The sequence below is a fragment of the Podarcis tiliguerta genome (genome assembly GCF_965153285.1).
Source record: "Podarcis tiliguerta genome assembly, chromosome: 12".
Lineage (NCBI taxonomy): Eukaryota > Metazoa > Chordata > Lepidosauria > Squamata > Lacertidae > Podarcis > Podarcis tiliguerta.
Window position 1 is genome coordinate 44,220,531 of NC_139545.1, and position 26,840 is coordinate 44,247,370.

At 43.4% G+C, this 26,840-nt stretch overlaps 2 protein-coding genes across 6 annotated transcripts in view; one reads left to right on the forward strand and one right to left on the reverse strand.

Moving 5' to 3' along the window:
* Positions 1 to 12,373, forward strand: part of PITRM1 (pitrilysin metallopeptidase 1) — a 30,557-nt gene extending 18,184 nt beyond the window's left edge. For both annotated transcript variants that reach the window (XM_083406166.1, XM_083406165.1), the window contains exons 16-27: positions 62 to 194; positions 2,251 to 2,371; positions 2,658 to 2,734; positions 3,619 to 3,784; positions 4,166 to 4,266; positions 5,438 to 5,558; positions 6,724 to 6,795; positions 8,498 to 8,610; positions 9,602 to 9,727; positions 10,553 to 10,698; positions 11,098 to 11,200; positions 11,810 to 12,373. In XM_083406166.1, the coding sequence (XP_083262292.1) occupies positions 62 to 194; positions 2,251 to 2,371; positions 2,658 to 2,734; positions 3,619 to 3,784; positions 4,166 to 4,266; positions 5,438 to 5,558; positions 6,724 to 6,795; positions 8,498 to 8,610; positions 9,602 to 9,727; positions 10,553 to 10,698; positions 11,098 to 11,200; positions 11,810 to 11,903 (1,373 nt within the window). In that variant the 3' untranslated portion in view covers positions 11,904 to 12,373. The remainder of the gene's footprint in view (positions 1 to 61; positions 195 to 2,250; positions 2,372 to 2,657; positions 2,735 to 3,618; positions 3,785 to 4,165; positions 4,267 to 5,437; positions 5,559 to 6,723; positions 6,796 to 8,497; positions 8,611 to 9,601; positions 9,728 to 10,552; positions 10,699 to 11,097; positions 11,201 to 11,809) is intronic.
* Positions 12,374 to 13,232: 859 nt separating this feature from the next.
* The window catches only part of PFKP (phosphofructokinase, platelet), a 59,902-nt gene continuing 46,294 nt past the window's right edge, over positions 13,233 to 26,840 (reverse strand). The window contains exons 16-24 of one of the 4 annotated variants that reach the window (XM_083406206.1): positions 26,398 to 26,485; positions 25,184 to 25,336; positions 20,721 to 20,873; positions 19,775 to 19,939; positions 19,406 to 19,467; positions 17,823 to 17,934; positions 16,439 to 16,538; positions 14,712 to 14,817; positions 13,233 to 13,809 (exon numbers count right to left, since the gene is read on the reverse strand). In XM_083406206.1, coding sequence (XP_083262332.1) covers positions 13,671 to 13,809; positions 14,712 to 14,817; positions 16,439 to 16,538; positions 17,823 to 17,934; positions 19,406 to 19,467; positions 19,775 to 19,939; positions 20,721 to 20,873; positions 25,184 to 25,336; positions 26,398 to 26,485 — 1,078 coding nt within the window. In that variant the 3' untranslated portion in view covers positions 13,233 to 13,670. Of the gene's footprint in view, positions 13,810 to 14,711; positions 14,818 to 15,204; positions 15,783 to 16,438; positions 16,539 to 17,822; positions 17,935 to 19,405; positions 19,468 to 19,774; positions 19,940 to 20,720; positions 20,874 to 25,183; positions 25,337 to 26,397; positions 26,486 to 26,840 lie in introns of those variants that run through there. The other 3 variants (XM_083406203.1, XM_083406204.1, XM_083406205.1) reach the window with 3 other exon arrangements.

Consider the following 26,840-nt stretch of genomic DNA (forward strand, 5'->3'; position numbering starts at 1 on the left):
GCTCCCTCCACTTTCCAATTCTGCCACCATATATTGATGAGTTCTTCTCGTTTGTCTGTAGCTGAGGATGTCCCAGTCCAGTACTGTGCTCAGCCCACAAACGGCATGGTGTATTTCAGAGCGGTTTCCAGTCTGAACACTCTTCCGGAGGAGCTCCGGCCTTATGTCCCGCTTTTTTGCAACGTCATCACCAAGTAAGGAGGAGCTTTCTATTTGTGCTTTGGGGGTTTATTCCAGAGAAAGCCCATGTGGTGCCTCCAGATATTGGACTGCCAGCTCCCCATCAGTCCTGAGCACCGGCCATACTCCCTTGGGCTGATGTGATGCATAGCCCTACAACAGCTTGGTGGGAATAGCTCAGTTGGTAGAGCACGAGACTCTTAATCTTAGGGTCGTGAGTTCTGGCCCAAGTTGGGCAAAAGATGCCCTCATTGCAGGGAATTGAACTAGATGACCCTCGTGGACCTGTACAATTCTAAGATTCTGTGAACATCTCCAAGGCACCCCATGGGCTATCTCTGCAATAAACTTCATTCCAGCAAAGGTTCTATCTCTTCCCTCTCCCCTTTTTTGGGGTTGATGAGTTGACCTAAATTCAAATTATTATTTTTTGCGGAAGACTATTGGGGTGCAGGTTGTGGATATTGCTCGTTTAATGGTATTACAGTCTTTTTTTTTAATAAATTTTTAATTAATTTTTCAACATATCATTTTCAACAATAATTGAACATTTACATCTTATACAATTTTTTTGACTTCCATTAATCACATCTGAAAATTTTCAAATCTATTTACTTAATTTACATTTCTTATTTTCACTATTACATTTAAATCTCATAAGTAATACCTCTCTTTTTTGCAACATTTCATATATTTCTCCTTACAAAACTTCTTGTAGTCCTACTAGCGTAATTTGTTGATTACAAGTGCTCTTCAAATAATTCGTATATTCCAATCTTCTGTGAATCTCTGGTCCCACAGGTTTTGAATCCTTCCTGTAATTTTATCCAGTTCTGCGTAGTCCATTAATTTTGTCTGCCATTCTTCTTCCATTGCTTCCATTTCTGAGCCAACAATACTCTTGCTGCTGTTGTTGCATCCCTGTATTACAGCCTATCTTTATAGTGTAATGAGCTTGAACGAAACATGTATATCCTTGGCCAAGAAAGTTATTAAACAGTTCTCCGAGCAATTGTGGGGCAGGCCCTCTGGTACTGGGGCTGGTGACTTGGGGTGCCAAGTTCTCGGGAGAAGAAGAGCACAGCTGTGATTCCTGCAATGCAGGAGGTTGGACTAAATGACCGCTTGGGTCCCTTTCAACGCCACAGTTCTGTGATCCTGTAGTTCTAAAGGAAGGTGCCTTGTACCATTTGTACCTACTGCCTTCCAGGTGTAGCCCCTATCAGCTGCAGCTGTCTGCCAGGGGTGATGGAAGCAGCAGTCAAGCCACATCTGGAGGGCCAGTGATTTTGCCATCCCTCCCTTACACTGACTGGCGGTGGTCTCTCCCAAGTCTGCCTGGAGATGCCCAGGGACTGAACCTTCGAACCTTTCATTCATTCATTCATTCATTCATTTTACTGCATGCTCAAAGTGGCTTGCAACAAAGAAACATGTCAAAACAAAACACAGCAGTCTCATAATAACATAGCAAAACAAGAACACAGTAACAATTTCAAAACAACATAGCAAAACAATTTCACAGTAGCAGCAAGCAGAAATATAATAACATACCAAAAAAACTGCATTTCAGTACTAAAAATGCAACAAGATTACTTCAACAACATGCAACATCCAGTAACAGAAATAACAACCCTAAAGCTGTTGCTGTCTAGACTTGGTTGCTGAGCTACATCCCTGGGATTGCACAGAGCTGGGTATAATTTCTTCTTGGCTGCTAAAGTTTAGTGTTGCTGCCCCCAAATCTGCTATGCTACTCGTAGAAGCTGCAACGACCTAAGCTCCAGCAGTCCCTTTTCCTGTTTGCTGCTGTTTTGGGCCAGCAGGTTTTAAGAGGACACCTGGCATGTCCTCCTCTAATGCGGCCATTGGGCTTTTGCCTAAATCTTCAGGTCTTCCATCCCCCAGGCTACTCTTTCCCAGCTCTTTCTGCCATTCCTCTTAGGGCTCGGCTTCCAAAACCCTTCTTCCAACACGTGCAAAATAAATGCCAGGAGAGAAGATAATTAAATGCTGCAGGCTTTTCCTTGGCCTGCTGTCCACATCCTACTTGCTCTCTCCTTCTTGCAGAATGGGCTGCGGCGCTCTCAGTTACAGAGAACAGGCTCAAGAGATAGAGCTGAAAACGGGGGGCCTTTCCGTCTGCCCTCATATCACCGTGGACGACTCCCACTTGGACGTGTATGAGCAGGTAAGTCAGTCTCCAGGTCGGGTGTCACGTGGCCCTGGTGCTCTTCCATGTTGGGGCTGTGTTGGCTAGAGATGTGAGTGCCTCCCTTGCTGCAGATGAGATGCAAACCTAACTAATGACTGGCAATGCTGCTGAACTGCTTCATGTTTCTAGGGCACCATCCCCAGTAAATAACTGTCTGGGAATCACAGCTGAGCAGATAGCTGTTATTCCTTAAGTAATTATTTGAGGATCTCTTACTGGCTTGTCTACTGCTCTGAGTTTTCTTGTTAAATGTCTCCTTTAGGGTGTGCTCTTTTCTTCTCTGTGCCTGGATCGAAATCTGCCTGCCATGATGCACATCTGGAGTGAAATATTCAACAGGTACTCTCTCTCTCTCTCTCTCTCTCTCTGTGTGTGTGTGTGTGTGTGTGTGTGTGTGTGTATTGTTTGCAGTTGTGTGCTTTCCTGCTAAAAGAGCTAAATGGCTTGCTTTTGATATATGTCACAAAGCTTGGAGATACTAGAAAATAGAGTAACATCCCCAAAACGTGGCCATTCATTTCATACCACCCTGAAAAGGAAATAAGTGCATGGCTAAATGTGCACAGGATTAAGCATGGGTTTTGTTTGTTTGTTTGTTTAATTCATAACAAGGTAACTTACTTTTAAAAAAGAAAGAATGTAGCTCCGTTAGTAGAGCCTAAGACTCTTAATCTCAGGGTCATGGATTCGAGCCCCACATTGAGCAAAAGGTTCCTAAAGTCTAGGGGGTTGGAGGACCTTTGTGGTCCCTTCCAACTCCATGATTCTCCATGAATATAAGAAAGTTCATTCTACTGAAGCAGACCATTGGTCCATGGGGCAGCCTGTTGTCTCCTGTGACTGGCAGTCCTTCTTGTGAGTCTCAGGCTGAATAGCACTTTCCCTGAATGCCTGAGATCCTCCCCTTTAACAGACTTAAGCTGGAGTTTCTCACATCCAAGGCATGTACTCTGCCAACAAACTATGAGCACTTAAAGATGTAAGAAATTGCCCTAAAAACTGAGCAGCTGTTGAGATCATCTCTCAAAAGTACTCTAGACCTTCCAGAGGAACGACCAGGGCTGGTGGTTATAGCTGGACATTTTTTGCCCAACTCTTGGTGATTATACTTGGAAGAAGTTGGTCTTCAGTGATGGCTTCTTCTAAGCCCTTTCAGTGCTTTTCTGCTGTGATTCCCACCCCCCAACTGATGCCTTTCCGCTTCCTCTCTCCACTTTCTGCAGGCCTCACTTTGAAGACGAGGAACACTTCAAGGTTCTAGTCAAGATGACGGCTCAAGAGCTCTCAAATGGGATTCCCGATTCCGGGCACATGTATGCCTCTATTAGAGCCAGCAGAACCCTGACACCAGCTGGAGAGCTGCAGGAAATGTTTAACGGCATGGAGCAGGTAAGGGGACAGCCGAGAGGAGAAGGCTTCCATCATTCCGGAAGGGGAGAACTGGCTTAGATGAAGGTGTCTGATTTGTCTACCCAGCCCAGTGATATGTGCTCTGCATAACAGCAGCAACTCCACAGAGATTGAAGCAGTCTCTCAAGTAGCCTCTTCTGCACACTGCTGTTTCTGTTCCGACAAGAGTTCTTGCCTGAGGTTTCTAGAGAAGCACATTGGAACAAGGGAGAAATTCCCAGCAGCCATATGTGGGGAAGAAGGCGCCCCAGTTGTTTATAGTCACATATTTTAAGGTCTCAGGTCTGCTTGGTGGGCTTTCTTTGCTTTTGCTTTACTGTTCATTCCCTCTCTCCTCCCTGCTGCCCCAATTCCGTTCAGGTGAGATTGATGAAGAGGATTGCAGAAATGTCCGACATTAAGCCAGTGCTGCGGAAATTGCCACGCATCAAGAAATACCTCTTAAACAGTGACAACATGCGGTGAGAGTCTGTTAATGTTCACCTGATGCGACCCTAAGCTAGCCCCGGGTAGATTTCTAAGCCCTTTGCTGGTTTTCCCCCTAATCTCCTAATGATGAATCTTGCATGTACACAACTGTGTGAGAGACAGGTATTCTACAGAGCATTCAGTTATCAGACAGTGAGCATTTAAGAGAGCATTAGTCTGCCTTCTTGAGCGTTATCCAGGAATTCAAGCAGGAATTCAAGCATCCGAAACTCTAGTGCCAAACGAAAGCATTAAATAAGGAAACCCTGCTCGTTTTGGTCTGCAGGAGGGGGGGAGTACATGAAATCTTTTGCCGATGCAACCATCAGCAACAAAGGAGAATTATTGAGCACCCTCCCTCCATTGACCCAAGAGAACGCTGTTATTCTGTGTTTCACTATTTGCTTGTTCCTTGAGTTCCTTGGCCAGGAAGGCTCTGTATAAATGCAGCTGGCAAATAACATACTACTTCTCAAGATGGCGGCCTTGGGAGTGCACAACTCTTGGCTGCTCAAAGCAAGAATTCTGGTCTCCATCCCTCTTACCAGCAGGGAGAAGAAGGGAGTGTGATTGCTTGGGTTACTGCAGTTTGAACACAGCTCTTGATTTCAGGCAGCGGCAAGTGCATCAACCTAGCTTGGGAAGGCGTGGCAATGAGGGGAGTGTTGTGATGTAGCAATTAAAGTGTTGGACTGGGACTTGGGTGCCCGGGGTTCAAATCCCTGCTTGACTAGTGAAGCTCACTGGGTGACCTTGGGCCAGTCACTGCCCCTAGGATTGACCCTACCTTGCAGGGCAGGGCATGGCGACTGAGGAAGAACCATGTACACCACCTTGGAGCGAAAAAGGTGGGCTATAAAGTAAATAAATAATCTCCCAGCTTTGTAGCTGGGGAAGTTGCAGCGCTGATGCCAGGACCTCCGAAACCTCCCTGCTGAGCCTCTTCAGCTTCAGAGTTGGAGGGAAGCCTGGCTGCATACTGCCCTCGCCACGCAGAGCACTCAGAGACCAGAATTAAAGTCCACCCAACATTTTTTAAAGCCGGTGATATTTGATGGCTAAACAGAACTCGACTCAGAAAATTGAGAAGGTGTAAAAGCACAGTTTGTTCCTCGCAGACAGTGTGTTTGTGCATGTGATAGATGCAGTTTTATTTCTGCCTAGATGTGCGGTGAACGCCACCCCTCAGCAGATGCCGCATGCTGCGAAAGCCGTCGAAGGGTTCATAAAGGGCATCGCCCGGAGTAAAAAGGAACGCAAGCCCATCCGCCCCCATGTGATTGAGGTAAAGCAGGATTAGCAGAGAAAGTGTTTGCATTGCAGGTGACTTTCCAGTTCTCATGCAAACGAGAGGCAGAATTGGCTACATATCCGGTGCATTTCTCTGTAGCTTGTGGAAATACAAACCTTGCAACACGGGCTGCCAAGGGCACCTTCCCCTGCTCTCTCACATTTCCTTCCTGCTGTGGTTCCTACAAATGTTAGCATGTTTCAAGTACTATTCTTCAGGGAGCTGAGGCTGAGATGAGAAGGGGCAGTGCCTTTTGGTTCATTGGTATTGCAGCTGAATTCTACAGTTCCGAGCAAGATCTCACATGTTGCTCATGGTGTCCAAATTTGATCCGTGCAATAGAATTTGAGGGGTATTGAGAGGGAGAGAAAACACAGACTGCTTCCCTCCAAAGATGCTGTTAGCTCCATAGAGGGAGATACCTTAGCAGTGCTTGTATTTCTCCCCAGTGGTCCTGATAGCTTCTGGGAGTGGGATGGGGATTTAGATCAGGAAAAATGTCTACAGAGCTCAAATAATGTATGAAGCCCCCTGCAGCAGTTTTTAAAGCCAGAGGAGGGATGGAAGGCTGGGGGGGGGAGTGTCACTTCTGATAGCCCATGTCACTTCTGCTTTGCCTGTTCTCGTTGCCTAGGTGGGAGCCTATTTCAGCCTGGGAGCCGCATTCCTTTGTAGAGAACCTTCTGGGGGCCACATGCCAGAGTTGGGTGTGGGCAGAACAATGGCTGTGACCCTTAGCCTTGTGCAATAGGCTGCATTTCGGCCCCAAATCACAAGTTCCTGTACACACTCATATCCCCGTTCTCCATTCATGCATTATTACAGTTTAAGTTAGGCAGAAACACTGGGGGCACAAAGCAGGTGCCCTAGAGGGATTCAGCCTGGGGAGAGGGAGTTTTCGGAGAGCCAGATAGAAAGACACAGAGGGCCACATTTGGCCCCTGACCCGGAGGCTTCCCACCCCTGTCTTGCATTGTAATCCTCACAGGGTAGCCCAGCATTAGCACTGCCTGCAGGATATGTTTTGGATACAACCCTTAGTGTGATCAGCAGCAAAATATTGGACACAGCGGAAAGGAAATGCGTGGGGAAGCTGTGCCGCTTACTTGGGAGAAACCAATTGGATCTCTGTTGTTTCAACCAAGTTTTCTCTTTGTAGAAACCTTCAGACCCCAAAACCGATGGCAGTGAGGCACTCACTTGCTCCCAGATCACCAGGAAGCTCATTACGGTGAGTCTTAGTTCATTTGCCTTAGGTCGAAGTTGCCAGTATTTGTCACTACTCCCCAAATTGAGCCTTACTGCTCTGAAGATTAATGTGCTCCTTTGGGCGGGGTGGGGTGGGGGCTGAAGCCTTTGCAGGAAGCTAAAATTGGATAAAAACTCAGGGAAGTAAAATGGCCCCCATCCCCACAAAACAATTGTGTGGTGGTAGCACCCAATTCTATTTCATGAGTTGGTTTTTCTTTTAGAAATATTGCTCCATACTGGCTGGACAGAAAAGAAAAAACCACCCCAGTGGCAAAAATCAAGATTTCTTAGAGTTGTTTTGTTTTGTTTGAGTGCTTTCTTCATTTATGCGAAGAATGGTCAGTGATAAGTGGCTGGCAATCGAGGATGTTGTTTGTCACCTGCACAGGAAAATTGTCTTAGAACAAAAATGGCAATCCTGTGCCCCCTTGTTGTTGGTCTCCAACTCCCATCAGCCTCTGTCCGCATAGCTCAGTGGTCAGGGTTGAAGGGAGTTGGAGTCCAGCAGATTCTGGGAGCCGTAACTTTTCTGTCCCTACCCAAGAAAGACTTTGTTGTAGACCTCCTTCTATGTAACAATGGCAGGTGCATCTAGGGTGCAATTTTTGCCCCACAAAACTGGATGGAGGACGATGACTTACCTATGACCCATCTCTGAAACATTTTTTTGCCTCCATAAAGTTCTTCAAGGGACGCGGGTGGCGTTCCGTGTGCTGCGCTGGCTCGCCAGATGCAGCTTTGTTACGCTGGCCACGTGACCCGGAAGTGTCTGCGGACAGCGCTGGCTCCCGGCCTATAGAGAGAGATGAGCGCACAGCCCTAGAGTCTGGCAAGACTGGCCCGTATGGGCAGGGGTACCTTTACCTTTATCATCTGTCCACAACGGATGCGGGTGGCGCTGTGGGTTAAACTACAGAGCCTAGGACTTGCCAATCAGAAGGTCGGCGGTTCAAATCCCCGCGACGCACAACCCTAGAGTCTGTCAAGACTGGCCCGTACGGGCAGGGGTACCTTTACCTTTACCTTTAAAGTTCTTCAAAGTAGCATACAATAGCTTTTTAAAAAAAAGTTGAATGGAATATAAACAGTCTGCTGATGTATGCCAGAGATTGTCTCCTGATTTATCCCCACTTGGGGCTTCATAAAGTTATATTTCTAAAGCTACTAACGTTGCTGAGCTGTGTCCAGAAATTAGAGCTAACCCAAGCCCTGCCTTCACTGCTTATAAAAAGCAACACTAGGCTAGGGAGGGAGGGAGAAGAGAGTTAGTTACATGTCAAGTGAAAGTGTATTCTGTTGTACGCCTGGGGAATGCACATCCCCTTTGCAAACTGTGCCCCCTTCAAATGTGGGGCTGTTCCTTGCCTTTGGCAACTACTGCCTTAAAAAAAAACAATAATAAGGGGCATCAAATTCTTAAAATGCTTTCCCTCTTCTCCCTTGCTGTTGGCTGTTCTGAGCCCTCCAAGCAATCACATTGAGACTCCGCAGTCTCATTTTCCTCCTTCCTTCTCTCTCCAAGTAACCAGACACAGAGTTGACTATTAACCTTTCTGGACTCCTTTTGATGCTCTTGAATGGGTAAGAAGAGGCAGCCACCTAAAATTGAGTGTCCGCTTCTCTCTCTATACACTCTCTGCCAGAGGTGATCTCAACCAAAAACAATGTGACTTTTCCTCCAGGATCCCACTTTCCAGCCGTGCCAGATGAAGACTCATTTCCTTCTGCCCTTCCCTGTCAATTACGTTGGCGCCTGCGTTCGGACAGTTCCCTTTACAGCCCCGGACCACGCAAGGTAAGACGATGGGAAGTGCTGCCAAATAGTGCATGACCAGAGTTGAATAAACTGAATCTCCAGTTGCGGCTGTGTTGAGATCTGCATTCAGAAATAACCGACAGTGCTCTTGGGAAGACGTTTGCTTTCAAAACACTGGGATGTTTTCTGAGTTACAGGCTGCTACAAGTAGTGCGTTTATGTCTGGACTCACAGGCAGTGTGACCCACAGCTCACAAAATCAGGCTTTCTTTCCCCCACTTGCCTGTTCGCTCTGTGTTGCTGCCTGCCTCTCAGCTCAGGAGAACATCTGTGGGGCACAGGTGGGTTTGGTTCACAAGCTTTGCTTATGGGTGTGGCTTCAGCAACACTGCTTCCCATGTGTGTCTTCAGGGGGCATTGCTGCCAAGGTAACAGCAGCTGATAAGGGACCACTTCTGAGCTAATGACACCTGTGCTCTCCTGGCACTCATTAGGCGGAGGCGCTGCTTTGGAGCAGCAAGAAGGAACCAGGTAGCTGGCACTGATTCTGCCTGCGGAGCCCCCAGTTCGCTCTCCCCAAGGGATGTCTAGGACAGGGGTAGCCACTGCTACTATTCCTATCATCCCTACCTGGCCTTGCTGACTGGAGTTGGGAGTCTTAGCAGCAGCTAGAGGGCACCATGATCTAGCAAGTGCATTAAAACTTCCACTTGGAGAACCACATTCCCTTACATGCATAAGTCTTGTGCTTTTAAAAAGGAGAAAAAATGCGGTATGGAAATGTGGAGATCAGAGATCTTGACTTCTGTGGGGAGACAAGTTATGGAATCTTACTGAGTCTGAAATTTTGCCGATTAGGTACATTTGTTCATGCAGACTTATAATGATGATGATGAGGAGGAGGAGGAAAAAAGGAAGGGCCAGGGAGAGAGCATCTTAATCAGAATTGAAGGGTTGGAATGTTCATCTAGCCTCAACCCCCTGCAATGTAGGAATCTCTTGTTCACTAACAATCTCTCTCTTTTTTCAGCCTTCGCATCCTCGCCCGGCTAATGACGGCTAAATTTCTGCATACGGAAATTAGAGAGAAAGGAGGTGCATATGGAGGTGGTGCGCAACTTGCCAGTAATGGCATATTCAGTTTCTACTCCTATAGGTAACTAGTTGACTGAGTGGAACCACAATGTCTTCCTTTGACTGTGCTTGTTTGTCTTTTTCTTTTTCTTTTTTTGTAAACCAGCATTCTCTGCCAAATAAAATGAGTTCAGCAACTGGAATTGTACAAGTCATTGAGTGGTAAAGGGAGAGTAGATTCTTGTGATCTGCCCCAGAGCACTCAAATCAGTGCTTTTAAATTGCGAGGAAATCCCATAACGTAAAAAAGCACGTAAAATGTAAATCCCATAACATAAAAAAGTCAGTGGTGGGAAAGCTGCGTAATTGCTTTCCACTTTTGCAGTGCTGAACAGAATGCCAGCGGTGTCTGGCTTGTAAGTGTTGGGATGTACTGAATATATGGATCAGGTCCTGATGGTCAGTGGCTACGCTAGAGCATCTGCTTTGCATGCAGAAGGTCCCTAGCATCTCCAGGTAGGGATGGGAGAGGCCCCTATTTGAAACCCTGGAGAGCTGTTGCCAGTCCGTGTAGACAATATGGAGCTAGATTGGCCAAAGGTCTATTTCAGTTTAAAGCACATTTCTGTGTTCCTATGATTTCAAGCTTTCTAAGTTCAGAGAACCCAGCAGATTTATTTATTGTAAAAACCTGCTCGATACAATGTTGTTGGGACAGAATTACCCTTCAGAAGTCAACAATGCAATAAAAATAGCAGTTGGGTTTTCATGTATCTGTGATCACAGTGTGAGGCAAAGCTTAGAAAAAGCAACCACTTGCACAAGGGCAAGTCACTTTGTGGTGTCATTTCTCTGTAAAAAAAATAATTGGCTTTATAAACGTACCTGTGCTTTCCTTGCATTTTAGGGATCCAAATTCAATGGGTACCCTGTCTACTTTTGAAAAGGCCGCCGAATGGGCCAAGGCGGGAAAATTCACGCAGCAAGACATCGACGAAGCCAAGCTTGCCATGTTTGCATCTGTGGATGCCCCCCAAGCACCATCCGACAAAGGTATGTTGACTTCTCACCTTGGGATTGAGCCAAATGAGGTGAGCGAACAGCCTTTCCTGGATCAAAATAGCCATCGGTCTGAAAGCCAGAATATGATTTTGCACATATTTTAGTTATCTTTGATGCTTTTCAGTGGGGGCGGGGGGGCCGACCCAGTTTCATATGTCTAAATCGCAGCCAAGAAGAGTTTCTGACATTATCAGGCATTTCCAACACGGAGAAATTATCTAAAATTTGTTGCATAATTCTTGGCTACATGCGCCATTCCAGAAGAATTGAGAGTGATCTCAGTGCGTTATGAAACAGATCTCTCTAAAAGTAGGAACTGCGGTTTGCCACCTGCTGCTTTCACCCTTAAGAATCAAGTTAGTTCTCTTAACATTTGTGAATTCTTTGTAGGGATGAATACCTTTTTGTACGGGATCTCCGATGAGATGAAGCAGAGGCACAGAGAGCATCTTTTCGCCGTCTCCAAAGATAACCTCATAGATGCAGCCAATAAGTGAGTTTGTGTGCCTGACCGAGAAGTGCGAGACTTCTCAGATAGCTTTCCGAAACCCAAAAGGGGAGTGGGGGGAACTGATGTTTGCCACACAGCCCTTTAATTTTCAGGATTGTGGGTTTCCTGTGGCATGGGGCCATTGAATGGGACAATAGGACAAAACAGTTGGATGTGTAAAACTTACACAGAACCTAGATTTGTGAATCAAATCAAGCTAGTTGGATGGCAGTATGCTAAGGTGTCATTGGGACTGTGGTGAAGCCCTAGAATAACTCAAAAGCAAGCCAAGCATGAATTGCAGACTGAGGAATGTGTACATACAAATATGCTCTACTTCTCCAGCTTGAACAACCCTCCAGCATCAAGTGAAAGGGAGCTCCAGAGTTGATGCTGTCTAAAATTAAAACGTTTTTTCAGAATGACATGTGCTGTTCACTTTCTGAATTGCCGTTTATCAATAATGATCCCAGTGCAATTTAAAACGAAAGCATCACTTTTGCCCATTGAGTCCTGAGAATTGGAGACTCCTAATATTCCCTACACTTATATGCTGAACAGACAATTGCAAATGAACGGTAGACTAATGGTGCATGCTTTGTTGACTTTCAGATATCTTGCCGCTGGGAAGAGAACAAAAGGACTGGCTATTCTTGGCCCAGAAAACCCACACACTGCCAAAGACCCTTCGTGGGTTATACGATGATATTTGCTACCGGCTCAGATTAAATGCAATCGTGTGTGACAGCTACCAAAATAACTTGGGGTCCTCCTCTATAGCAGTGCAGTCAGGACCGGACAGCACTACACTTGTGTATCTTAAAGAGCTTGACTCCACAGTGGTGCTTACTTCTCAAGCAGGATTTCACCCTCTGTCAGTCTTTCACTACTTGCCAAGCCGAAGCTCTGGATTATGGTCCCAATCTAGCTCAATAACTCTAATTTCCCACCGGAACTACTGTTGGTTCTGCCTAGCTGATCATGACTAAGTTTAACTAGATGGTACTTTGCACTTTGTAGAAGCACACAATTAAGTTTTCTGTTTCCTTTAAATCATGTCTAATAGAGTTTGGGTTTCCTCTTTTTTTTAAGATTACTGTTATTGACCATCTTCAGTACTCTTATTTGAATATTGTGTATTCCAAGCTTGTGCCATTAAATATTGCCAGCCTCTGATGAGTTGTTCTGCTTAGTATCTTGTCAGGGGACTTCTTATTCCCGCAGCAGGTAGCTTATCTTTAGAAACAACACAACAGAAGGCAAGTTTGTGCCTGGCCCGTTTTGTTTAGTGATGGGGTTGGCGAGAGGTTACTCCTTTCTTCCCTGGTGTTTTAGGTAGTAAAGGATGTACTGGCAGAAGCACTGGGAATTTTAAATACAGGGTTGCTCCTACCATCTTAATATAGATATGCAACTCAAGCAGGTGGGGATTTTACGCATGAGGATGCATTCCAGCTGTCTTATTACTTGGCCCCAGCCTACTTACCATGTGGCTGCTCTGCTAACTCCACCCCTGATTGAGGGCTCTAAGCATAGGGAGAAGTCACTTGTCTTCCAGAGCAGATCTAACAAGCTATCTTTACATCTGCTTTGGAATCCAAGCCACTGCAGGGGTTGTGGCAAACATTAGTTTTGAAGTTGGGGTCTCTCTTTGCAATTACAGCAGAGAAAAATCATCATCTTGCATTTGCTACCTTTACTCTCGCTCCTTAGATACCCAAGCAGCTGGACTGAAGTTGGTTGCACTACATAAAAAACTTGCTACACAAGCAAGAAATTGCCTTGTATTTGTAGGCTTTGAAATCCAATGCTTTTTTCCTTTTAAGAGCACGTTCAGCTAGTTAGTGCAGGTTAGCCAATGTGGCACCTTCCAGATGTTGTCACACTGCAGCTCCTCTCACCTCTGACCATTGGTTACATTAGCTAGGGCTGGTAAAGTTGTACCAATAACATGGGCTAGCCCTGAGCAGCTCTAGCCAGTGGGTAGGATGAAGCAAGCTCGTCCCAGGTTGTACAGAACAAATGACTCCAGAGCTTACTTTTAATATAGTATTTTATTCTGTTGGGGGACATATATAAGTTTCCTTTTTAGTTTGCCACAAAACTAAGCCTCTGTAACATACTCTTTAAGTGTAAACACTATCTGGTAAAAGTGCAAGAGATGAATAGCATCACACGGAGTGCATAGAACCGTTTTTGCACAGGTTATTGGTAAGGAACACATTGGTAAGTTGGGTTTTTTGTTGTTAAGTTAGGCTCTAGGGTGTTTTGTGTGGTGTCTTTTTAAGAAGCCTAGGACAATACCAGGTAGAGAGTGTCTGTGATGGCGGCTTTTTGTTTTTCCACATAAAGTGCTGGTACAATAACTTAGATGTTACAAAACGAAGCTGCAACAAGTATTCTAAAGCATCGTTGACACACAATGGAGAGCTATTGCAACCTTTTAACAGTAGGACACCATGGACTCGTCGGCTCACGCTTCTGCCTGTTTTGGTCTGAGCACATGCTCCAACTGGCCCGAATCTGACACATCGTAGCTGGTCTTGTATTTGGCCAGAATTTTCATCAGGGGCCGTAACTTCAGCCACCACTGTTCACGGGGAATTCGGTGCCTGTTTAGCAAGAAAGAGGGGAAATGCTTTTAGAACTCATTTAAACCTATAGGCAGGCTTTGAGAAACACCAACTGAGGATGCTGATCAACTTGAAACAAGACACAGGAACTCTGCAATAGGGTCTTGTCACTCTGCTCATATAAATAGCTGGTTTATATGGAGAGTTAGTGCTAGTGACATGCTGTCATGTCAACTTGTGCCCAGCAGATAAACTAGCTGCCAATTTGCACAAGCGATGCAATAGGATAGCCATTAGATCACGGAAACTCTCTCCCCTTCTTCCGTTAAAACAAAGATTCTAATTTGCTGGCTTTGCTGCTTAGATAAGTAGTTGGCAAGTCTGCCAACATTACCATGGGCTCAATGAGACTCTTGGCTAATCTAGTGCAGGTAGCCAAAGCAGTCAAATGGCTCAGGCTGAGCTCTTTACAGATGCCACTAAATAATACCGCAGAAGCAAAGTGTTACATGCAAAGTTTGTGCTCTTCCACTGGGGCATGTTGCTTCTCTTAAAATCCAAGCTTCAGACTTGGCACCTAGCTTGGCTGGGCAAAAGGCCCAGTAGAGATTCTGCAGGGATTAAGAGAATTTTGAAAAATTCAGCAGTTGCCATGCTACCCAATAGCTGGGCACCACCCACAACAGCAACAGTACATTGGAAGCATTTGCTATTAAAAGATTAAAAAGGGGGTGAAAGAAGATTGTGTCTGGTTCAGCGCTGCCAGGTCCTTGTAAAAGAGAAATTCTCCTTTCAATAATCCCAGGAGCTTTTTTGGGGGGAGAGCACTTCCAAGGCTGAAGTTGAACTAGAGTCTACCGTTTGTCCCCAAAGAGATACCAATTCTTAATTCTAATCTTTGTGTGGATGCTGGAGTTTCCCCCTGCACTGTCTTTACTTACACAAAGTCTGTTTCATCCTTCAGTTGAACCACAGGCTGGAAAATAAGGTTCCTCCGGCGCATTCCCAGGAGGCAAACACTGTCCTCAGTGTTGGCAAATACCCTTCCTTTGAAAAAAAACAACCATACATTTTCTCGTTTTAGCTATAAAAGAGTAACATACGGGAATAGTGTACTGGGGGGGGGGGTATGAAATGTTAAAGAATTCCACATAGGGTTTTTAATTGACTTTGATTAACTGAAATATTACAGTGAAGAACGACAACAAAAAATAGGGACTGAAACTGTTAGAGGGCATGGTTTTCAAATCTGTAATTAGAGTGAAAGAGAATGGATGAATAACTGGTGTCACTGGCCATAGTTAATTGTTGTTAGAAATTGTTCATCATTACAGTAGGAACTGTTCCTCAAACCTGATAAAATTACAAAAGAATGAAGCATATTACCTTCGTCTGTGATCCGTGCAGCAACCAAGAAAACAAAACAAGAAAGGAAGAATATATGTAACTCATGCGGTGAATTCCTATGTTTTTACAAATCATTGTCAGGAACTTTTAATTTTGGGGGAGTTGGGGTTGGAATGCTGAGATTACTCACACATTTTAGCACAGTTTAAGGAGTCGGTCATAATAAAAAAAAAGTAGAGCTGTGATAGCCAACATGGTGCCTTTCAGATGTTTTGAATTATAATACCCATCAGCTTAACCAGCCAGAAATGATGGAAACTGTAGTCCAAAACAATGGACAGCACCAAGTTGACTACCCTGAAGTAAAATATCAATCACCATGACCAAATCATGGCAAGCTTTGGTAATTTGCCTAATATTCTAAGAAATCTGAAGCCTTATCCTACGCAGGTTTACTCAAACAATGTACCATTAGAATTGGTGGATCTTACCCGCTAAGTAAGCTTGTCTAGGCTTAGTTTTGCTCAGAAAATTAGAAGTCAGTTAAGTGAAAGGATTCCTTAGTAACTGACGGGTTTTTACTTAGTTCTGTTGCAAGCACTTGAATGTGGCTTGATATATAGAATACCATGAGGTATACCTAACCTGCATGGATACTTTAGCCCCTGTAAATAAAGAATTGTGGATTAAGTTTTCTGAATTACCAGCCTCAAATATTCTTGATAATGCAAACAACCATGGTCCTAAAGATGTCTTTTCAAAAGTCTCACTGACTCAGTGCAACGTGCCTTGAAGAAAGGGAGCTGGCCTAATTGGTTAAGAAATATTAATGGCCGCTTGTAAATGTTTGCTATATTAGATTTTAATAAAGTTATACCGTCTTTCTGCCCTGAAGTGGGCCTGCAAAGCAGTTTACAAGCAATATAAACTATGAATTTTTTTTTAAGTCAAAAAAAATGTAAGCAAGCAGGATTAGATACTTTCCCTTGTAAAACTACATCAAAACACAGCTTGCTTTCGAAAGGCCAACAGTGATTCAAGACTCTATAGTCTTCAAACTGGAAGAGTACTGTACAAATGAGGTGCCATTACTGGAAATAGACAATTCACTGGTCCCTGGCTTCAATATTTCCAGCAAGCTAAGGAAAAATAAAACAGGGCAGCTAAGCCCTTTTTCACAGATGTGATAATATACGAGAGAAGAAACAGGTGTGCCTCACAGACTCAGTATCACATGTTTGGCACTTTCCTATTGATGTTAGCAGCTGGCACATTAAACTAGTTAATTTTTATTTTTTTAATGCCATCAGCATTTCCTTACCTCTTCGATAGCATTCTTTGAGTTTCTTGGAGAGCCAAAGTACAGCTTTCGCTGAAATTTTTGTCCCAAAGTTTCTGTCAAATGGCGAAGGAGCGCCACCCTGTGAAATTCAACACGTACGTTAACAGTGAGTTGAAGTTTTAGGACTCTGTTCGGAGTTACAAAGCAATTACGAGACTTAGGCAGAAATTGAGGCATGGCCACATGCCCATAGTCGTGGACATCAGCTATAGATCCAGGTTGGAAGATTACCTGTGCCTGCAGTGAACTTGGTCTCCACTGAACTAAGGCAACATCATAAACAAATGACTGCTTCTACATACAGTTCTTTGTGCAGCATCAGATAGTTATAATTTAAATCGTACTGACATACAGAGCTGCAAGACCTCAATTCAATGGCTGTGGTACCAGTGCAAATATCTTCATGCCTCGGTGTTACCAATGAATTAGTATTAAAACTAGTTAAATGCTATTAAACTTAAAAGTAGAGAATTGTAGAGTTGAAAGGGACCACAAAGGCCAATCCAATCCAACCCCCTAAAAGGCAGGCAACTTTCACCCACTGTGGGGCTCGAACCAACGACCCTGAGATTAAGAGTCTCTTACTCTGCCAATCAGCATCTTAAAAAGCAGAGACATCACCTTGCCAACAAAGATCCATATAGTAAAAGCTACGGTTTTCCAGTAGTGATGTATGGAAGTGAGAGCTGGACCATAAAGGAGGCTGATCGCCGAAGAATGGATGCTTTTGAATTATGGTGCTGGAGAAGACTCTTGAGAGTCCCATGGACTGCAAGAAGACCAAACCTCTCCATTCTTAAGGAAATCAGCCCTGAGTGCTCACTGGAAGGACAGATCCTAAAGCTGAGACTCCAATACTTTGGCCACCTCATGAGAAGAGAAGACTCCCTGGAAAGGACCCTGATGTTGGGAAAGATGGAGGGCACAAGGAGAAGAGGGCGACAGAGGATGAAATGGTTGGACAGTGTTCTCGAAGCTACCAGCATGAGTTTGACCAAACTCCGGGAGGCAGTGGAAGACAGGAGTGTCTGGCGTGCTCTGGTCCATGGGGTCACGAAGAGTCGGACATAACTAAACGACTAAACAACAACAACCTCTGCCAATGGAGCTATTTGTTATGTAATACTATCTGCAACACTGAAGTAGGCAAAAGGGTCCCTTTCAAGCTATGTAGATGTATGTGCCTCTATGGCAGATTTTGTTCCAGGTGATGGATGCAGAAATTAAGCACTGCAGCATTTGTCCTGGGAGGTTTCCAGTCCAGGGGGAAACATGAAACCAGCTCTTGCACTCACAACTGCAGCACTAGAATAACATTTTAAGCCTCCTGCTTCATCCTGGAGAATCTGTAAGATATGCCTACCTGCTGCATGTGACCCAGTACGTTCTTTCTGCAGTCAAAGACTCCTTTCCCTTCTTCGGAATAGAGCTGGTAAATGAAGTCAGTTGTGTAATTCTCGCTACTATTTTCATTCCTGTACAACACAAGCATAAGTGTGGTTGGCTTATATTTTATCGAGTTACATGTATATCCTGCCTCTCTTTCGTTATGGAACCCAAGTCTTCCACCCAGGCACGGACCAGACCCAAACATCCTGAGCTTTTTTTAAAAGAACAAAACCAAGCAAAACAAAACCCAGAAGGACTTTTATGCCCTTAAACTTGACTCTCAAACAAGTAACAATAACAGTGGTGCAAATACGACTGAAGGGAATTGTCCGTACAAATCCCTACAGCTTATCGCCTTCAAAACTGAAATAGGACACTACATAAAAAAATAAAAAAATAATAGCTGTCCAGCTGCAATGTGGGGACAGGGAGAGAGACAATGACTGAGCATATGTAACTGCCCTTTAATCAGGCTCAGTGTTGGCATATGGCACTGACACCTGAGCTGGCTTGGGTCTAATTGTAGTCTTGGTTTGTAGTCTTGGTTTGTGTGGCAGCTGGAAGCTGCTTGCCATTCCAAAATTTCTTGAGTGAAATCTCAAATGGCAAGGACTTTGCCACTGCTTGTGGTGGGCTATTACACTGCCACTGCCAACCACAACAAATTCACCAGGGTATGGGTAGGTGAAGTGACTTGGCAGCCAACATAACTTTTCAAAGGTGCCCTTTTGGAAGTGGAGCTGGCTCTGTCTATACTAGGCTAAACTCTCTCTCTTTATATATAGATTTTTTTGTTTTTGTTTACAAAAGTATGTGCAATGTCTCTTTTTTCAAGTTACATTTTCTACAGGTCAGTTTCATTTGTTGAGACATTACTGTTACATTGGGAAGAAAAGGGGGGAAGAGGTAGAGGGGGCCATGGTGGGTAGGGGTGGGGTGGGGTGGCAATGTTTCTATTTTACTTAATGTATGTGTGGGGTTTTGTGTCAGTGTCCTTTGTGCAGGTTCTCTTTGCTATTTGCTTGTGAGAGAAATTGGGGTTGGCCTAGGGTGCGGCTGCTTGTTTGTGATTGGCTGTGGTGATCTTTGTTTACATGTGTGAGGGGGCGGGTAGGTGTTTTTGAATCAGGTTAGCCATATTGATTCATATGCTGTTGGTGGATTCTTGTCGTTATCTTGTTGGGCTGTGTATGTGATAAAGGGGAGCCATACCGGGGTGAAGGCGTCTTCTTCCATTTGTCCCCGTGTCACTTTTAGTTCGTTGGTTAATTTTTCTAGTAAGGCTGTTTCCCATACTATTTGGTACCATTGGTCCATGCTTACTCCTATACTTACTCCTATACTCCTATAACTGGCAAGAGCTCTCCCAAGAGTTCAGGCAAAGGTCTCTGCTGTTCATCCAAGATCCTGCACTCTGGAATTGAACCTGCACTCTGTCAATGAACTACAGCACTTTCCAGTGGTGACATTTGTCATTCTTCTCTCCCCATCCAAAGTACCATCCCAACAGCAAATTAACTTCCTTTTACAGTGCACTTTAGTGAGCAGTCAGCTTACCTCAGCACCAAACCACGTTGAATGCTGGTTTTCATCTTTTCAGTCAAATGTTCCACGTTGGCCTAAAAAGAATGCATCATTTATGACTGTGAGTCAAGTGATGTAAATTTGCCTACTGCTAACCTTTGCTTTGTCCTTAAGGGGGCCTGCCAGACAGAAATCCCATTACTTTATGTCACCCCTAAAGCAACTCTATTAAAGAAACAAGAGTTCTCATGTGCAGTGCTGAGCCATCAGCCAGTGATAAATCTGTTGATATACCTGCTCCACTGACATTGAATTTACATATTATTGAGTTCAGTCCACATTCTGCCCTTCCTCCCAATGGAGCCCGAGGTAGCCAATAGGTAAAATATAGGATCTGCATACCTGGAGTTCTCGAATATCAAATTTCTCTTCAAAGATGTACGCAGCATCAGCTCCTGCAGCGAGGGCACCCATATTTGCCAAGTAGCCGCAATAACCGCCCATAGTTTCAATGATGAACACACGTCGCTTTGTTCCACTTGCCGACAGTTTGATTCGGTCGCATGTCTAGCAAAGAATAGTCTGTTAGTGACTTTCAAACCAAAATGCTCACCACCCTTTAAGACCACAACTGCTTTGTTTTTATCATGCACCATGAGAACTAAAAATAATTAGTTCAAAAACATTTCTCTGAGATTTCCACAAGTCATTGGCAATGCTTCACACAATATTAGGTGAAACTTGGCATAAAAAAACCAGTAGTTTTTTCAGAAAATCTTACAAATGCCGTTTTTCTGGAGCAAAAAATTATTTATTATATGCAGTACCAGCACCTTTTTTCTCTCCAAATGTTACAAGTGTGGCACTTATTGTAACAACTTCATGGTGAGTACCAGCACCTTCCCCCCCAAAAATCACTGATGATGATGCTATAATAATAATAATAATAATAATAATAATAATAATAATAATAATAATAATTTGTTGCAATTAAATGCTTGTGCCACCTTTCTGCTCCAAAAATGCATAGTTAAAGCAACTAAAATTTTGGGAGCTAAAATGATTGACGGTTGGGAGCATAACTTGGCATTTTGACTTCCTCCTCTGCAATCTTATAGCACATCCTACTTGTTCCTGTCCACCAGCACCTGCATTTTATGGGCTGATCTTGTTGAAGAGATCTGGTGCATGGGATCCTGGCTAAATTTCAGGAGTTTCGATGCAGTGACCTTCAGAATTTGAAACCACAATTTTGATTCAGCCCCAATAACCTAGTGGCGTAAAAACAAAGGGAAACGTTTCTTCTCTTTCGTCTTGCAGACATGGGTTTAAGTATTTTCCGTCTTACCTCTACAATGGCGTTCAGGGAAGTGTCAGCACCGATACTGAGGTCAGTGCCGGGCACATTGTTGCTAATAGTAGCAGGCACAATGCAGATAGGAATGCAAAACTCCTCAAAACGGGGCCGTGCTTCAAATAACTGCAGACAGCCATCGAAGGCCTGAAGTGGTGGTACAAGGAATGATAAGCAACACGCTTGGTGCCCTGGCTTTGCATAGTTACTGTTTAGGCATTTTGCTAGTGGCTCTTTGTGCGTGGCAATGGAAGGTCTGACTTTCCGAGGGTGCAAAGGCTTCCCAAGCTGGTGATTTTAAGAAGGGCTTGGCTCGTGTAGACCCACCAAAGGTTGCTGGATTTGCATTGGTGCAGAAGAAAGATCGGCAGAAGTTAGTAGAAAGGTGAAACAAGCAGAACATGGAAAGCACAGAGAGACTGAAGTTGTTCAGTAGTAAAGGAAATTAGCAACAGTTTTGTTTTCTGAAAGGTTGAGGAAAATAACCATTGAGGTTATTTATACCCTGCTTGTCAAACTCAGCTTTCAAAATGGATTAGGAGCACGGAAGAAGCTAGGCACAGCTTAGTAGCTGGCCATCATTTGTGGGCACTACTAATCTTCCTCTCCAGTTTTCTGTATATGCCAGAGAGGCTAGGGACAGTCATATCATCACACTGGGCTGTGGAGCAGGCCAAGGCTTGCCAAAGCAAAGCACGACATGAGACAACAACTCTTCTATCTCCAAAGTCAAGGGGACAGGGTGTTTCTCATGTAATGCTGAACTCAGGCCACGTGAGAGGGCCAAAGCAAAAGGTAAGCAGATTGGTGAACGCCTGTCAAGAGCAGCACTATTGCAAGATGCATTTATCCCTGACAAAATGCATTTAAATTCTTACTTCTGAATGATGCAACCACTAACTTAACAGAACTGAACCTCTTATATAACAGTGTTCTATCAAGCGATGAAAATCTTCAGTTGTTGGCTGTGTAGTTCTATTTTATTCATTCATTCCTCTCAAAGAAGTTTCTCCCGGAGGTATAGGCACTAAATCTCCCACTGCAGCTGGTGCAGAACTAGGTCGCTGGCTCTGACATGCCATTCACACCGTACAACATCTGCTGAGGGAACTGTACTGGGTGCCAATATGCAACCCTACCGCAAGTCAAGGATTTACTTTTAGCATTAAAAGCCCTAAACAACTTGGGACAAAGTGACCTAAAGGATTGCCTTCCCCAAATAACAGTGCCTGTCAGCTACACTCCTGCATTGTACTGTATTTACTAGAAAGCAGGCTTTTAGTGTTGCAGCTCCAACCCTCTGGAATGAGTTACTAACTGGAATCAGACATGCCCTGAGTATTTTGACATTTGGGCAGCTAATCAAGATATTTGTGTTTAAGACGGATTTCTATGAAGTCTGACTCAATCCTTTTATTTTACTAATTGTGTGATTTTAGAAATGGTTTCGTTGTCTTCGGTTTACAAAGTGTGTAGCCTTTTTTTATCTTATTTTATCCTGTTTGTTAACTTTTGGTTGTGAAGCTATTTATAAATCTGCAAAGTAAATGTAAAAAACTCATTCAAATTTATAGTCTATCTTTTGCACTTAATGCATTTAGACTGTTATGTGCCACACTGATATTGCTGCTTCCTGCTCTGTCATGGGAGAGTAGCAGTCTGTGTGACTGAAGTGTACTGAAGAGGCATACTTAATATTTGAAAAACCCTTCCTATAAAGAAGCCTTTTTAAAAAAACTGGACTACACATGTTATGCAGAATGTGGTGACAGGATTCTATGGATAGGTTCATAACTTTTTAATTCCCCCGAATCAGAAAAAGGAGGAAGAAGAACATGTAGAAAACTAATACGTCAAACAGAAAGGGTTAGCATAACAATCACCTTGATGTGCAGGTAGGATTTTGTTTTTGTTTTTGAAAGAACACATTAAAGAACATAGCTATCCACAGTCCATGATTTCCACCAACTCCTTCTGCATAACGTGGAGACCAGCTCCTACATTTAGTGAACTAACAAACCAAGAATTTGACAATCAGTTTGAAGGAGATTGATTGTATTACACATTTAAGCTTTCAAACATAATCTGCTCTCCCAAGGATCACAGGCTAGCATACGTGAAGTTAAATGCTTTTCCTTCCATCTCCATACCCCTGCGCAGCAACAATGAATTATTTAGATGTCTCCCATTTTCTCTCCTCCTTGGAAATGCTTGCAACTATGACTTCAGTATTTCACTTTCTAGAATCCCTCATCCCTCTTGAACATTTTTTCTCCTTCAAAATTTCAGGCCATGGGATTGTACTCAGTTTTAATCTGAGCTCTTCCTAATGTTCAGGGTACACCTCCAAATACACATAATTTTCACATTGCTTACTATTACAAATTCCAACATGACACGGTAACTTTCTTCCCAAGGTTACAAGCCATTTCACTTGGGCAGTAAGACTTGCTCAACTGGCGATCAGTTGTGGCCTGGAGTGGCCTTCAACAGAGCGGCCACCACAGTGGAGGAGGCAGATGAGCAGAAAGAGGTGGCTGTAAACTAGAGTTGTCTTTTTAAAAAGCACAAAACCAATCACTCCTGAGCCCAAGATGGCTGCAGGGAATGAGAAAAGGAGACAGAGAGGGAAGCAGAAAGGAAACAAGATGAAGGACAGAGAAACTGAGGGGGAAAGAATGGTGAGAGAAGAAAAATGGACAAAAGGACAGAAAGGTTAAGATCTCACAAAATTAAATGTAACAGCTAGGACTATGAGAGAACAATCTCAGATGAAGACAGGAAAGGACAGGTGAGAACAGGTAACGGCATTGCAATTCTCAACTATGTTGCACTTCCTGTTTTCGGACGACAGGCGGCAGCCTGATGGGCAGATGCCCAAGGCCAAAATAAAAGCTTGAAAGCTAAACCTCCATCTGGAAGCAATATATATGCCAGTGTTTTTAGAACTTCCTTTCTTCATCAACATCTTCCAGGTTGCAGAGGATTCTGAGGTATCTTTAGGGCACATGGTCACTTCCTGTGTGGAGCAAGCTGTACCTGTTGGAAACGGAGTATGCATTCCATAATCCTTAGTGGCTGAACATGGCAGCAGAAGATCACAGTGGTGAGAAACCTCTCTTCCTTACCACCACCGGAATACCATTTGAGAACTACTGACTAAAGAAAACAAATGCTAAACCAGCTTCCCTCGTATAGAAGCCACAGCGATTCTAAGATGGTTCAGCTTCTACTGAAAGAAATGTAGAAACTACCATCTACCTACAGTCTAGTCCAACTTAGTGACATCTGCATTTTGAGTATAATGCAAAAGAAGGAGAAACCATTTCTTTCAGAAAAGTGATCTACAGGTCCCAAGAAAATCCATGAAGCAGAGAGGATAACAAGAAACATGCAGGAGACCATTACTCACCTTAGTTTGCCTATAAAACTAGAGGTGGAGAATGTTATGTACCAGAACTGGAAAGACGTTAAGTGTCTTGTGAGGAAGAAAACTTTAATTGCCAAGAATGACGTCAGCAGGAAAAAGCAGAACTGCTTTGAGCTCTCGGTGTCTCTTTTTTTGCCTCTAATAAAGCAGGCTTGCACCTATGAAACCTGTTACAATCAAACATGTAAATTTTACAGGGTTCTTTAAAGATTTATATAGCTCATTGCATGTTGCTGAGGGATGCTCTGCCTTTCAACACATGTAAAAGCAGATTTATGACAAATCATAAAATGTTTTGGAGACACCAGAAAGAGCAGTTTGCCAAACAGAACGGAGAAAAGAGGCTGCTTGAGGAAAATTTACACCAAGTGCCCTTGGAGATGGAGAAGCAGCAGTGCATTTATTTTCCAGTGATGCGACAGCAGTCTGCTTTGCAATAGAAATAGAAAATTCTATTTAAAAAGGTCAATCCTCCATCAGAAATCCTGAGCATGCTAGCCATGAATTCAAGTCACACAGATGTGCACAAGCACATTGGAGGTGTGATGGAAATAAACAGACTTCTTTCTATCCTCAGAGAGCCAAAGAGTGATGATTAACTAAAACCATTCACCCAAATTCATAATTACAATCTTTTAGATGCCAAATTAACTCTGAGCTTTTAATGGTTATCTGTCTTCACTGCTATTTTCTGACTGGATCCATTATTATATGTTTTTACATTGTTTTAAATATTTGTAAAAAACCTTGAAGATCAAATTTTTGGAAAGGTGCAATATAATTTTTGTATGAATGAATAAAATAAAAATGTAGTTTTCAAACTTTCTGAAATCGATGGGTTAATAAAAAAAAATCTTTCTCTCTCTCTCTCTCTGTGTGTGTGCCTGCACATGTATTTACACCTCGTTTCTGCCACAATCATGTTTTGGGGGCGTTCTGGTTCACAAAAGTCTCCAGCTCCAGCTATAGTCAGCAGCACCTGGGATAGCTATGTTAGTGAGCATGCACCAAGAGAAGAGAAACTTACATCAGTGATAGTGTTCAGAGCAGTGTCTGCACCAATGCTGAAATCAGAACCCGGTACATTGTTGGATACGGTTGCAGGAACCATAACCATGGGAATACAGAACTCGTCAAATTTCTCCCGGGCAGCGGACAGTTCCAAAAGTCCCAAGTAGGCCTGATGGGCACATGTGGTAACGAATGCAGAATTAGAGGGGATAACAAGAGGACAAAGCTTGCAACGTGGATGGGGTTTGGGCAGAGGGGTTTGATTACTGTATCACAAACACACACATGCTGGAAATAGTGGTTTGTTTGGTTTTTTTCCCAGAGAGTCAAAAGTGATTTGAAAGAGGGAATCACTGCTCATGAACAGGTAAACAGGCTTTCGCAATGTTTCAAAATTCTGTTTCACTACAGATGGTAGTAGAACAGAAACAAATGTGTACTAGATGGGAAGTGAAGCCTCTCTCTCAACTCATTTGTAAACGACTATCTATTGCCAGCCACAGAGACACACTAGGAAAGGCCAACAAAGAATATATAAGACAACAGACAAGCATAATACTGTAAATACATCTAAGCATTCCTCCAAGTTTTGTATAACACAGAGAATAAAATCTTACAAATTTAAGATCCCCCACCAACAATCCTTCATGGATGACATCAGTATTTCAATAATTTTGTAATTAAGTAACAGGTTTATGAAAGCCATGTTTAGGAAAGTTGGACTCCTGAACAAGAGTTTGGCTTTCAAAATTGGCACCATGCTGTGGGAAGATTAATTAAATGCAATTCATTAAAAAAAATACCCACTGCATAATTCTAAGCATAATAAGATACATGAAAATAGAAACCCCGCATAGAGTTCCAACTTCTACTACACAGTAGTGTAGCGTGGGGGGTGCAGGAGGGGCCGGCCGCACCGGGTGCAACATCTGGGGGTTAGGATTAGGGGGTGCAAATCCACGGGTTAGGGGGTGCAAATTACTTGCCTTGCCCCGGGTGCTGACAACCCACGCTACGCCACTGCTACTACATAACTGTAATGTAACTTAGTTAATATCTACACATTTAACATATTGAAGCCTTGTGGGCTGATTGGTTAGGTTTAAATTAAATAATCTTGCTGGTCTTACTGGAATCTAAATTCTAGCATTAATCCTTGACTTCAATATTTCAGCTGTTACATGCAAATTTAACAAGAATTCATAAGGGAAACAAAACAAACTGACATACCTCAAATCCACCAATTACCAGGAGGGCATTGATGTTATGAGTTCGCATTTGTTCTGCAATCTTCTCCAGATACTTTCCAGGGAGTGCACTAAAATATATACACATCTCTGTTAAAAAGGCTTTTTGCAGGGCACTTAAGGCTATATGATTAAAAGAGACTATAATTTTTTACACTAAGTGTTTTTCCACATCTTAGTTTAGAAGGTTGCACCCAATCTCTAAACTATTACGTTATAGCACTTTGTGAAAAGCCTTTGCTTCCTGTGATGACTGGTTGACATTGTCCGACCTACACACACTTTATACCTCATAAAAATGTAACTGCAAATTAATTATGTTCCTTTAAAAAAATTCTATTTTCCCCTTTACAATATCTATAATACATGCAGAGGTAAAAACATTTAAATTTCAGGATCAAGTTATAGAAGCGCCTTCTATCACAC